At 48.3% G+C, this 13,812-nt stretch overlaps 1 protein-coding gene across 6 annotated transcripts in view; it reads left to right on the top strand.

Annotated features, from left to right (window-relative positions):
- Positions 1 to 13,812, top strand: part of PTPRF (protein tyrosine phosphatase receptor type F) — a 376,812-nt gene that overhangs the window by 322,322 nt on the left and 40,678 nt on the right. For 5 of the 6 annotated variants that reach the window (XM_083868101.1, XM_083868096.1, XM_083868098.1 and 2 more), the window contains exons 14-19: positions 379 to 405; positions 2,639 to 2,756; positions 4,989 to 5,567; positions 6,191 to 6,288; positions 11,555 to 11,808; positions 12,507 to 12,597. In XM_083868101.1, the coding sequence (XP_083724227.1) occupies positions 379 to 405; positions 2,639 to 2,756; positions 4,989 to 5,567; positions 6,191 to 6,288; positions 11,555 to 11,808; positions 12,507 to 12,597 (1,167 nt within the window). The remainder of the gene's footprint in view (positions 1 to 378; positions 406 to 2,638; positions 2,757 to 4,988; positions 5,568 to 6,190; positions 6,289 to 11,554; positions 11,809 to 12,506; positions 12,598 to 13,812) is intronic. The other variant, XM_083868100.1, reaches the window with a different exon arrangement.

Genomic DNA, 13,812 nt, shown 5'->3' with positions numbered 1-13,812 from the left:
GCCTAGTTGGTACTACCTGTCCCTTCTTGCTTCTGCTCATGGAAGGGGCAGAAGAATGTAAACAAAGCCAGAAGCAGAAAGTAATGCAAAGTGCAAAAAGTAAGGGGTGACCTCTCCACCCAATTGAGAAGGAAGCTCTTTGTGTGAATGATCTCAGACTCATTGTGCAGGCTAGCAGCATGTCAAAAATTGCTCTATGCCATTTCTTCCCTTGGCACAGCCTGTATCAAGTGACCCTCTGTGTATAAGTGTTGTAATTCCCCCAACCCAGTTCTGCTAACCCCTGCTGTTGTCGTCATTGTCATCCCTTTCCTACACGTTGCCCCTTAAAATTCTGTGTCTCCATTTTTCTCTCCTCCTTCCTTTCTCCCTCGTCAGTGGAGAGCTGAGGACTCCGTCGACCATGTAAGTACCACTTGTGTGTATTCCAGGTTGGAAGAGAGGGGTTTGGTAAATCGATTTGTGAATTTTGTAGACACAGTACTGTCAAAACATTCCTTTCACTCCCTTAATGAGGCTGGAGAGTTACATTGTGAAACCTTCTGCAAGCAGCAAATCCAGAGAAAATTGGCATTTAGATAGCTCCTAAATGCAGAAAAGCAATTGACATTTCCTATAATCTGTATTTCCAGCTTGTTGCAGTGCAGTTTTAGGCAGGTTCAAGTGATCGACTCAGGAGGCTCATCCTGCAGTAGTTGGCCCACCAAGTTATGTGGTAAAATTAGATACATAATCTTTAAACCACATTGATCGTAGTCATGAGAAATAACCTATACCCTCAACCATAACCTTTGGTTGAAACACAGATAGTAATAAGAAAACAATCACATTTAAACAGTTAAATTCAATTTTTCCCCACATAATTCTGAGATATAAATTTGGAGGAACAAACTAGAAAATGACCTTTTTAGAGTCAGCAATTCAATTATGTGCCCTACTGTGAGCCTCCCCAGCACGATGCATTTCTCCTCCTGCTTTATACAGAGCATTCTTGCTCGGAGTGGCTTTGTCATGACAGCACTGTGTTTGCATTATGCAATCAGACCTTCTTTCATCCATCCCTCATCTCTCTCCCCTCCTCCCAGCTTGCTTGCTTTGCTCCTGGTGGCATGCTTCTGCGTGAGAATTTCTCTTTGCATGGGTTTGGGAGGAGTGAAATCTCTTGGGATGTTCAGAGTCTGCAGGTTTTGTGAGAGTGCTTCCCCGCGGGTCCATTGGCACCGATCAGACTGTGCGTCCACTCACCCGCACACATGATCTGCTGCAGGGGCGGAGTTGGGATTGGACTCTGGTTCACACGGTGATTTTGGCGGGGTTCTTGTTGGTGCTTGTTGATACTTCTCTGGGCTGGCTGGTTCTGCAATGGTAACGTGGTGATTTTGATGAGTAAGCCTGGGCAGGTAACCTGAACCACCAGCACTGACTGGAAATGAGCAGGTTTAATAATGTGAGTGTTTGTGCGAGTGAGTGATGGGAGAGTGATGGCTGCACTCTGAGAGCAACCACAGGCACCTCTCACACCCCTCAAGCTGGCAAGGATCCCCCAGGAAGGGGTCAGACCCCTGGAGCATCTTCTGACAATGCCCATGCTGTCTGTTCTCAGCAGCTCAAACTTAACCCTCTCCATGTCTGGTCTTCTCCTTGTCTGAAGGGGTACATAACCAACGTGAAACCTCTGCCTCCTTTCCAAAAGCTTCCCCAGTCCCTTCTCCAGCCTGCTCATCTCTTGCTCCCTGACCCAGTGGGTTATTAGTGCTAATGGCCCAGACACTCCCACAGCACCCACAGATGAACACTGCTCAGGGGTACCTGCCCGAGCTGCTGGGCTCGCTGTGCTCACTCGTTTGCAGGCCTGGCCAGCCAGGCTTGGCACCAGTCACGCTGCTGCTGGAGGCCAGGAGGGAGGAGCGCTGCTCCTCTCTTTGATCTCAAATTGAAGTGTGGAGCCATGCCCTCCTCCTGCCCAGAGGAAGCCAGAGCATGCAAGGATGCACCCTGTGAGTCTGCCCCCTCCCAGACCTCCCACGATGCAGGTTTTCCCTCCAGGTCTTGTCAGGGCCTTGCACTGACCTATCCCATCCCTGCAACCCAGTGCCTGGCAAGGAGGGTGAACACAATGCTTAGAGCTGCAGGTGCTCCCTGCCCGGGGCCCCCCACCCCTGCACTGCCTCCCTGTGCTCCCCACGGCTCTGCTGCAAGAGACAACTTTAAAAATCCTGGAATTAGCCCCCAAGAGATTCTCATAGCCAGGTGAACTGGCTTTTGCTCTAGTTCACAGCTCCATAGTCCTCTTACTCAGCTTTCACACAGAACCATATCTGGATCAGATCTCCCTCTTGGCAGAAGCCGTGGGAGAGCACAGCTGCTGACATGGGTTGCTGGTGGGTCCCTGGATAGGCCAAGGGGGTTAAAGGCAGGGGTCGAAATGAGGCAGGTGAGTGTTGGAGTGGCAGCAGTTGTTTGCTGGCTCTGTGCAACGTGTGTGTGTTTGAGCACGATGCATGAGTGTAAGCCAGAGAGTGTTGTCAGTGTGTTGCTGTTGGAGACACTGACCCTGGTGCCTTCCTTTGGCTCACTCCAGTAACAAGTATTTGCTCTTCTCATTTGCCTCCTCTCTGCCTCGTGAATGCACTCCCAGGAGACAGTCATTGGAGGCCTGCTGCCAGAAACCACCTACTCCGTCACAGTTGCTGCCTACACCACCAAAGGAGATGGTGCCCGCAGCAAGCCCAAAGTCATCACCACCACAGGGGCAGGTGAGTGTGGGGAGAAGGTGTCACAGCCTCGTAGGGGTGGTGGTAAAACCTCCCAAGAGGTGCGTGGGGAGTATGGCCAAGGCCAAGGAGGAAGCAAGAGGGTTGGAGATGCTGCAGAGGTACAAACTCTTGTGATCTCCAGCCATGCTTAACAGTTGGCTTTGTCACTGGATCACCTGAGCAAACTGCAGCAAACTGATGGAGAGATGCTACCAGGGCTGGTGAGAGAGCAGTGAAACTCGTGAGTCTGAGCTCATCTGCGTAGTTCAGAGACCTGGGAAGAGGAAGCCTGAAAGTCCAGGCCCTCCCTTAGCTTTGGAGTTCTGGCCTGTCCTCACCTTGTTCCTTTAGGCAAATACCATTTCTTGCTTCCTGTGGTGCCTGCAGTGCCACCTGGAAGTGCCTCTGCCACAGAGGGCTCCTAAGAGGTGCTTCTCAGCTCCCCTCTGCCATTGATACTGTTTACATAGCTGAGCCTGGCTGCTCCTAGAGCCATGGTAAAACCTGGAATGCAACAAATCTGCCATAGGAGTGCTGCAGACACAACTTCTAGGACCTGGTGATCCCAGCTGGTTTGGTTCTGCTGTCTCAGTAGATTGTACCCGTGCCTGGAGCAGGGGCACCCAGGAATCACCTGGCACTTCCCTCCAGGTGTGGTCAAGCTTGCCTTTGGCAGTGATACCAACTAGTTGACACGGTCTTGTCCACTCACTAGCCTGTCCTACAGCCAATAATCCTGCTGCTTCCTCACACCAGCCACTGGAACAGTATTTACCACTTGTTGTTGTGGGAATGCAGCTTGTGCAAACTGAGAGTGTTTGTTCCTGGTGTTTTTAAACAAGGAACAGCTTGCTATCTCCTCTGCACTGCATATGGGGAGCTCCAGAGGTAGTTTCCACTGTCACAATATCAAATGCTGTCTCCCTCGTGCCTTGCCATGATGTATTTTCTGTTCATCAAATTGCTACAGCTGTCCTATAAACAGGAAGAGCTTCCTAAACATCCCAGTGTTGTACTGTAAACCACAGTGGATCTTCCTATGTTATGATGGACATTTTAAGGTTAATATTTGGAATCAGCTTTGAAAATACTGTGTCCCTTAATACTAGCTGCTGTTAGACGTTGTAATATGAGTGCAAGGAGGATGGCAGTGGCAATGGGAATGTAATTCTATCTCTTAAATACCTACAAAATTGCCCTCAGGGCCTTTGTAGAGGCTCGACTGCAGGCATGACCTCAAAGGGGAGCGTTTGTGTCGCCCTCTGATGGTATAAAGGCGGCATAATTCTGGCAAATACGGTTTTCTCTTCTGCTCAGCTGTGGGTTCATACATTTCAAAAAACTGCAAGGATATTTAACTAGGTTTGGCTGCAATCCTCGGTTTTTTGGTGGGGTTTTTTTGTTTGTTTTTTTTCATATCTGTGGCCCCATGCCTTTGGTTCTGGGTATCTTCCCTATCAGTTGATTTGTTTACAAATCTGAGCTGATGTGAAGACGCATCCTTTTTTTAACTGAAGGAGATCAAGGTATTAAGCCATCAATTTAAAGCCATCAGTTCCTAACCGTGACGGCAAGACCCCTTGACTTGTACAGCATAAGCAAAAATCCTGTGGAACGCTTGTGTTCACCTCTCACATCGACACTGACATCACGAAATCTACTTCTCAACTAAACCAAAATATATTCTGATGGCAAACAGCCCACCCAGCTCCGCTCGCTGCCTCTGCAGATGGTAAAACTGCAAGGTTTCAGGATGAAATTTGTCTGCCTCCAGACAGACCAGGGTGCTGGAATCGGGCTTCAGGGTGTCTGTTGTGGTACAGTGCATCAGGGCCAGCATGGCCTGGTGCTGTGCACTGGCTGGAGTGTCTGAAGAACACTGATTGGGAGTACAGGATTCAGATCTTCTCTGAGATAAATATGATGCTTTGAGGTACTTAAACATTTCCTGTAAAAGGGGATGAATTTTGGGGCTGGATATGGCTGAATTTATTTCCGGTTTAAATGGCAGCAGATGGGAAAATGGCAACCAAGAGCTGGCTGGCTCCAGCTTCCCTCGCCACTGGATTAGGGTCAGTCTGCCTCTATCCCTGTGAATTGTCTGTCATCCTCTTCACCCTGTTGTCTGAACTTTCCCACTTTCCTCAATCCTCACGGACTGAGCAGCACGGAAGCGGTCCTTCCTTCCCCTCCTTCCAGGCTATAGATGGTCATTGTGTGTTTATGTTGCAGTCCCGGGGAAGCCCACCATGATGATTAGCACGACAGCCATGAACACAGCCCTCATCCAGTGGCACCCACCCAAGGAGATGGTAGGGGAGCTGCTGGGTTACCGGCTGCAGTACAGACGTCTGGATGAGGAAAAAATGAACACGATAGACTTCGGGAAGAGGGACCATCACTACACAGTGACTAACCTGCACAAGGGGGCCACATACCTCTTCAAATTGTCTGCCAAGAACAGAGCTGGCCCAGGAGAGGAGTTTGAGAAGGAGATCACAACTGCTGAAGATGTGCCAAGCGGCTTCCCACAGAACCTGCGTGTGGTGGGTCTCACCACTTCCACCACAGAAGTTGCTTGGGACCCCCCGGTCTTGGCAGAAAGGAACGGCAAGATCGTCAACTACACGGTGGTATACAGGGACATAAATAGCCAGCAGGACCTGGTTAACATCACCAAGGACACGGGTATCACTTTGATAAATTTGAAACCTGATACCACTTACGACATCAAAGTGAGGGCCCGCACCAATAAGGGGGCTGGGCCACTGAGCCCCAGCATCCAGTCCCGGACCATGCCTGTAGAGCAAGGTAAGTGCCCCTCTAACAAACCCTGACAGGAAGCTCTACCTCCAGAACAGGGACCTTTGCTTTGGTTCATGAGGCTTCGCTCTGCTCTGACTGTTGTGATCAGGTACTGTGTGGCTCCTAGTCTAAAACTAGTTCAGCAAGGGAAAGCTCAGCAAAGATTTTCCAAAGTTGCCATCTGGGGGGAGAGAGGTGTTGGTGGTGCCTTAATTGCATCTACGAGCACACTTGGATATTTTATCTGTACATGAAAGGCTCTTGCTTGAACTGGAGCAGGTGGCTGAGTAGGATCATCTGCAGATCCAGTACCTGAATAACACTGCTGTTTGATCATGATGAAGGGCCAAGGGAGCATGAGTGAAGTGGGGATAGAGAAAGGCTGCAGTTCAGCCTATAACTTCCTTTCTGTGATGCTGAAAAGTATAGGCAAAAAGCAGAACTCCTATGGAGATGGTAGACTGGGTAAAAGGCTGTTGCTCTCTTCTCCTCATTTCTTACTTCTCTGCTGTAGCTGAACTCTTTGACCTCTGCTGCTGAGTTAGACAAAGAGACTTGGAGTCGAGCTGCCGCCTGGCTCCCTCCTGACTTGGCTTTACAGCGCTCAAATATCTTGTTTTTCATTTCAGTGTTTGCTAAGAACTTCCGTGTCAATGCCGTCATGAAAACGTCTGTGTTGCTCAGCTGGGAAGTGCCTGACTCCTATAAATCTGCAGTGCCTTTTAAGGTAAGAGTGGGATTTTGAGGCCAGGAAGCTCCACGTGTAGCAGTGAGCAGGACAGTGGATAGCAGCATCAGCTGGGTCCTATCAGTCAGGCTCACCACTGCGGCTCCATGACAGTGGGTCACACAAGCTTGTCCTAATGACTGACGTGGAGCTGAGGTGTGAAAAGTTATAAATTCGATTTAATCACAAGAAATCAGCAGGACTAATTGGTCTGAAGACCAGCCAGTGAATGAAACAAAGAATAACTCCTTGCACAACATATCCTGTCTCAAACATCCATATCACCTTCATGAGTTACTTCAGAGCATCGGGGCAGATGCATAACCTCAGGAAGTGAAGGGAGGAAGTATCATCAAACTTCCTTGAAGGTCTTACAGGTGTGAGCAGCACAAAATGTGTCAGTACAGAGGGAACTCTGTAGGAATGCTGCTCTCTTTTCACCAGTACAGTTCTGGATGTCATGTCATCCAGCAGGCTGCAGGCAACACTGATGACCCTGACTTCCTGCTCTTGTCTGACCCCCAGTACTTGTCACTTACGTGGGTAAAAGACTGGAGTCTGTAGATCTTGGTGCAGTTTCTCTCCATTAAGAAACAAGACCAGCATGTCATATCATTGAAGATAATTTTCCCAGCCTCAGCACCAATCTGCTGCCTCTGCAAAGGTGCTAGGGTGAAAGTAGTGTGACTTTTCTTTCTCCTTTATGTGCCCCCTGCCATGCTGTGCCTAAAGTGCAAATACAAGGCCTGCATGAGCTGTGGGGGATCCATGGCCAGGGGAATGAGGGGAAATCTTGAACCGCATCCACATCAAAGTGTGTGAGCACCTCCCCTTACTTGTTACTAACTCTCCTTGTATAAACCCTGAAGCTGAATTACCTTGATCAATAGCAGGCACTTGTTAACATACAGTTAGCTGAAGCAGACAAGGCTTTTGTGAAGACCTTGTGGTATTCAAAGCTCTCCCAGGTGTAGGATGCATTAGGATCAGTGTTCAGATATCTGGCTGCAAGGAACTTCAGAGAGCCCTGTGACTTGGCACTCTGCTGCAGAGCCAGTGTGCTTCATTCTGCTTTGTCTTGTGGCCCAAAGCCCACAGCGCTGACAGCACAGCACTGGAAAGGGACAGTGTGACCCTTGGAGCATTACTGCCACACTGGGATGGTGGAGTGGTTGGAGGCAGCCAGGAGCCAGGGATGTAATGCTGATGCCCTGTCTGTCTCCTCTCCTAGCTGCATAGCTGTGATTGCTATCACAAGATGACTCAGGCTCTGCCCTGGCTTCAGGTTAACCCTCAGCTGACATGGGAGATGGCATTAGCCACTTGCTAACTTAAGAGCAGTCATGCAAACCAGAGTAGTGTTAGAAGGATATTTCTCTAATAGTGCCTTCTTTTTATTAATATTCCTGGACTTGCAGGCACACGTGAGTCAAGGCCAGGAGCTTAAGAGGGTCAGCTCTAACTCGTTGATTGTGCCAGTTGAAAGAAATCCTTAACCTTCAGGATTTTGTGTTTTTATAAACAAGGTTCACCTCTCTCCTCTTATTCAGGCACATGGGATGCTGAGGCCAGAGCCTAGTACTGTAACTAGCATAGCAGATAAATCTCCATGGGAACAATTAGTATTATCTACACTTGATAAACAGTCTCATGCTAAATCTATGTCCCAAAGGGTGTCATATTCTACTTTAACAGATTTAATTAAAGTAGATATTGTTCTGACAATGAATAGTGAGGCACAGGCAGGACTGGTGCTTTTTTTATTAGAGAATGAACTGAGACCTTAAGATTTTTCATTGCTGCCAAATCAATAATGAAGTTTTGAGATCTCTTTGGGGAATTTTCATAGCTTCTTCTGGTCCAGGAGATAAATTCCTCATAAAATGTTGCCCAGCAGTTGTGGTATAGCAGAGGCACTATTCCTTTTTTTATTCCACCTGCAGAAAGCTGTTCTGGAGCTTTCATGGAAAGTGCAAGATAGATACAACCTTCTCCTTGGGGAAAGTGCATTTTACTGTGACATATTCTTCAGCTTAAGAATAGGACAGAGGATATATTGGTTAAAGGCAGCATTACAAGGTATTTTAGAAATGGGGAGAAGGAACGGCACCTTTTGAAAATTATAATGATACAGGTTTGGAAATAACCCCTGAGAATGCTGGGCAGTGCTTTCTCACAGTGTGTCCCATGGAACGTAGTAATTACTCCTGCCTGCAAATACTCCAGCCTTGTCTACTTCTCCATTGAGTTGTTATCTTTCCCAGAGTTGCACACTATGTGTCTTTTCATCTTTTAGTTCAATGCATTCTGTACTGCCTTGAAATCAAGCGTGAGACCTTCAGCAGTGACATTTGGACCCACCTAGCTTTGCAAATCTTTTCCTGTGAGTAGGAATAGCACAGATGACATTTTACAGCAATCTGTGGGCTAGTCAGCACTGTTTGGCAGTTCAGAACCCTTGGGCCGGATTTCTGCTGACTCTGGTAGTTACCAGTGGGCCATGAGGCAACCTCTAAATAGCATTCCTGCTTCAGCTTCCAGGCATCTTCCAGCTGCACATGAATGACTGTTCCTGAGCCCTTACATTAGTGTAAGGTTTCTGTAGAGGCCTTAACTAATGGTGCATAACATTTGAGAAGACAATGTGTTGTGGCAGGTAAAGGGACGCAAAACTGCTGCAGCAGCTGTGAAAAGGAGGGATAGCAGAGAATGCTTCAGGAAAGCATTGCAAATGCCAATTTCACTGTCTTTGGATGCAAATTCCTGTGCATGGCAATAAAAATCATTATGTGGTGTCAGCACTGAATCAGAGGCTGTGTCCTGCCAGTTACAGTGCAGAGCAAGCAGGGAAACTCTGAACTGAAATGCTAACCATCTCTTCTGCCTCCTCTTGCTCTAGGAAAATTACTCTGTCCCCAGCACATGCTCATGTACAGGCAGTTGGTGGGTGTCTTCCCTAGAGCACACTGAGAAGCAGTTGGTGATGCCTTTATTAGGGAAGAATTCATAATGAGAAAACTTATCCAAGAGGCAGCAGAACTCTGTGGGCTTTTTATCCTTTTAGCATAGGTTTTAATGTTGGAGTTTGGTTTTATTCAAGTCTGTGTGGGAGCACAAGAGAGGTCTGGCTGCTCCCTCAGGACACACCCTGACTTACTGGGAGCTGGTGTATCTGTTCTATTGCAATGCCATTGTCATTGGAAAGGGTGGTGCTGGTCCAGACAGCAAAGCTGCTGATTGGAAGTCTAGTAGTCCTGTCTTTGGTGTGCCTACTTCTGTGTCAGAGCAACTACTTGTCTGATACTCCAGTGCTGCAAGAAGCCTTTCTTCATTTAGATTTTACACTCATTTTAGCATTCAGCTAATGTACATGTCTTTGGAGAAAGGGATTAAAGCCCAGGAGAAAGTACCATTGAAGAGGAGTCACAACAGAAAACAATTCCCTCTGGTTGTTCTCCTGTGTTGCCTTTGACAGCCTTTCATAGGTGAAGCAGCAGCAGGGCCTTCGTCCCTGCAAACCTGTTACTTTAGTTACTGGTGCTTATTTTTGCTGTCCATTCCTGAAAACTGAAGCACATCAACAAATGAGATTGATTGCATCTCTTCTCCATAGCTGGCTTCTCTCTGCTGCTGTGTTACCTATTGGGAATCTTTTCTCAGCAGCAAAAAAGCTGAAACTCTTTTGCCGTCCTGACCTCCCTGCAAAGTGACATGAAGAGGATTGAAGCATGCTGTGGGTATTGCTGTTTGGATAACACAAAATCTGAGCTGCAAATTCTAGGCCTAGGCAGGTCCTTGTGCTCCACTGTCCTTCAGATCTCTTTCCAGGACCTCTCTTCTCCTTCCAGCTCCAACACTGAACATTAGAGCAGTGCTAATCAGCTGCTCTTGTCTTAGAAAACTGGCAGCTTTCTGTAGATTTCAGCCACCTGCTGAAAAGGGGACCTGAAGGAAAGTTTGGTCCCTCCCTTGCTGCTGGCGTCAGTCTTGAACGGTGGGCTCAGCTGGTGAAAAATTATTTCAAGTAATTAGTCTTCCACAGAGCTGTCCTCTCTCTTTTTCAAGGCCACTGTTGAAACAAGCACATTTACCGTGTGGTCTCTGCCTGTAACACCTAGTAACTGGCATGGCTTAACATGCTCCAGCTCTGCCATTGCCAGGTTTTGGCATGCTGTGTCTCTGCACCATTGTCAGGAATCCAGCACTCCCCTGCCATGCTGGACAGTCACCCAGTGCAAAGAAAGATGCTAATTTTTCACAGCTGGGACACAGCACAATGGCCTCTCCAGCTGTCTAGACCCCATTTGTCTCTGTCTCTGGGAACTGTGTGAGTTTTTTCTTTGCAGAGGCAGCACCCTGGGTTTAGGGGTAAGGAATTTTTCCAGCAGGATCAGGATCAAGTTTCCCAGGGAAGATGGGCTGTTGGGTGCAGCTAATCCAGCAAGTGCCCACGGCTGCTGGGTCTGGAGGGAGGTGGGGGTCCTGCATATCTACGGCAGGGCATTGACAAATGTTGTTAGCTGAGGGGTCCATATGGGGGAAGCTGTGCATGGGGGGCTGCCCCAGCTCCCAGTGGCTCTGCTCTGCCCACAGCCCCTTGCTGCAGGCATGGCAGAGAAGAGCAGCTCCGACCTCCTGCCCACGGCTGTGGCGCCAGCATCTGTTGTCATGACGACAGGGTGTCACACCTGCAGAGCCGCCTTCCCGGGTACCAATTTGTGAGCCCTGTGCTGGATTTGTCAGATCATTGGTGAGGCGTGTAACCCCGGTCACCTTGCTGGGAGGGGGATGATCTGCATTAAGCATCCAACCAGGCATCAGCTGGTAGACATGGGAGTGACACCAATTTAAAGCAGACAGGATTTTACACCAGAAACCTATTGCGTGTTGTAGCCTTGTGAGACAAGAAACAAAGACCCATTCACTTCCACATGGGGACAAAGCACAGCCATCTGGATTCCTCCCCTAAGTAGGTGCTGAAAAGGAGTGCATGTGGCACCACCAGCCTCACTGCTGGCCCTTGGCCACCCAGGCTGAGATGACCCTTCTCTGCTCCATCACTATGAGGCACAGGGAGCACAGCTCATCCTCTGCTAGGGGTTGCCCTTCTTTAGCTAAAGATTTATGGCTGTTTACAAAACATACAGTAGCCAAACCACCTGAGGGAGGGCCCAGAGCCAAACTGTCATCTCAAGCGCTGCTATTTTGAGTGTGAGTTTGCAGCAGCAGCTGTCAGCTGCATGAACATGTCCTTTTCCTGTTTCAGATTCTGTACAATAGCCAGAGTGTGGAGGTGGACGGCCACTCGATGAAGAAGCTCATAAGTGACCTCCAGCCAGACACGGACTATTCTTTTGTGCTAATGAACCGTGGGAGCAGTGCAGGGGGGCTCCAGCACCTCGTCTCAATCCGCACTGCTCCTGATGTCTTGCAAAGCAAACCCATCGCCACAAACAAGTACATACAGGAGGGAAAATTCACGCTAGCTCTTCCCAAAGTGCAGACCACTGTGCCCGTTCGGTAGGTGCCATGCCCGGGTGGAGAAGGCAGGGTGGGGGACTAGGGGTGGGGGAGAGAAAGGCAGGGCAGACCTCTGCCAACACGAGGATTTTGTAACCTGGGAGTGAATTTCCAAGCAGGCTGTGGTACAGAGGCAGGCATTTACCCATAACATGGGATCATGGTCTTGGCTCTTTCTGAGCAAATATTGATGTGTAATAAAATTAAGACAATTCTCTGACAGTTTGCCCTCACCCTCGTGGGTATACTCCAGATGCTACCAGCAGAAATACAGTTGAGGATCAGGAGGGACTTTCTCTGACACTGTATAATATCCTTTAAATAAATAATGCCTAAAGCCTCAAGGAGATTAAAAAAGCGAGTTTATGGAAGTCTTATTCGTTACTGTGGTATCCTTGTGCTGAAGCACAGTTTCCCCAGGGTTCTTGCTACAATCCGATTATATAAATGTCCTTCTCACAGCTCCTACACCACCCTCTGGAAACCAGTCTGTAGATCTTCATTACCCTAATGAGTGCTAATGGCAATATTCTCTTCTCTGGTGCAGCTGGAAACCAGCCTTTTCCTTACTGAGCCCTTTTGCTACTTAAAGGGCAGGGAAAGGAGCAGGTCATCCTTGAGTGATATGGTACACATTATTTGGTGACCTGCCAGAGAGATGGCTCAGAGTTCACTGCTTACACTTCCTTCCTTCCCAGGTGGTACTACATTGTGGTTGTGCCAGCAGACCAGAGCACCAGCACCCTGACTGCTCGGTGGCGGACGCCTGACGAAATGGAGCTGGACCAGGTAGGAGCCTGTAGCAGTTGCTGTGATGGAAGTGATTCCCAAGCAGCCCAGCACACTTTGCCCAGGCCTCCTGGCAGCAGCATGGATGCAGCAACACAAGTCTAGGCTGCACATCAGAGATGGGGGCTGTGGGATGGGTGCCCACTCAGCCTTTCTTCATATTACCGTGTAGGAAGGAGGGTGGAGTCAAGCTAAGGAGGAGCCACTTGCCAGAATGTGCCCCCTTAGGAGACCACACTTGAGTGTCTCTGAGCTCTGGCCAGGACAGATCCTGTCACAGGTCATACAGTCCTTGCAGCCTTTTCCAGATGAAATGACCATCCTTATACTGAAAACAAGCTAGGAGAGAAAATTATTGGTTTCTTTTTATTAAGCTTTTTTTGTCAGTCGGCTTTTCCCTTTTTGGACAGTACCTAAGCCTGCAGTATAGATAAAGAGTTCATTCTTGTATCTAACAAAACCTGCAAAGCTCCCTTTACACCTGCTTGTTAAAGGCTTTGAGCATTCACCAGCCATTACTGCAAGATGCAGCTTGTCCTGTGCCAGGAGTGCTCTGACATCCAAGGCATGGAACGTGCAGGTGTCAGGAGGCTCCCACACAAGGGCTTTGTGGGCTCTTTCTTCCCCCCACACACCACCACCCCCAAAGTGTAAAGGAAAAATTCCAGGGAATCACTCACAGAAAGATCCATTAAAAAAATGAAGTTGCAAGCTTGAAGCACTCAGAAATGGGAAATGGTTAGAAGCCGTAAGTCAGCCCTTGGCTTTATTTACACCATCACACGGTCATTTTTGTGAGGTTCCAGCTCCACAGTGTATATTTGTGGTTCTGTTCTGCAAATGGAGCACAGCTGTGTGATGGAGAACCGTCACCCACAGGTCTCCTGCGTATTTTCATTGCAGAAGTTTTCCAGCATCACAGATGTCACTAGAAAAAGACCATCATGAGCAAGGTTGCTTTGGTTTTGAGCTTTAGATGGTTGAAAGCTATCGAAAGAACTACTTTCTCTCTCTGTCTCATCCAGCCTCAGGCAAATGATTTAAGACAAAATTTTCATTAGCAGCCAGTGTCTTGCATATTGTGATTTTTTCGAGTGCTCAGTTTGAGATCCTGGAGCTCTCATTTGCAAAGCCTAAGCATCCCCAGCTGCAGAGAAAGTCAATAGGAGTTGGATAAAGTCAGTGCTATGAAGAAAATACTGAATTTTCTTGAAA

The sequence above is a fragment of the Zosterops lateralis genome, assembly GCF_965231275.1.
Source record: "Zosterops lateralis genome assembly, chromosome: 9".
NCBI lineage: Eukaryota > Metazoa > Chordata > Aves > Passeriformes > Zosteropidae > Zosterops > Zosterops lateralis.
The sequence above is the reverse complement of the archived record's forward strand: the minus strand, read 5'-3'. Positions and strand labels throughout refer to the sequence as shown.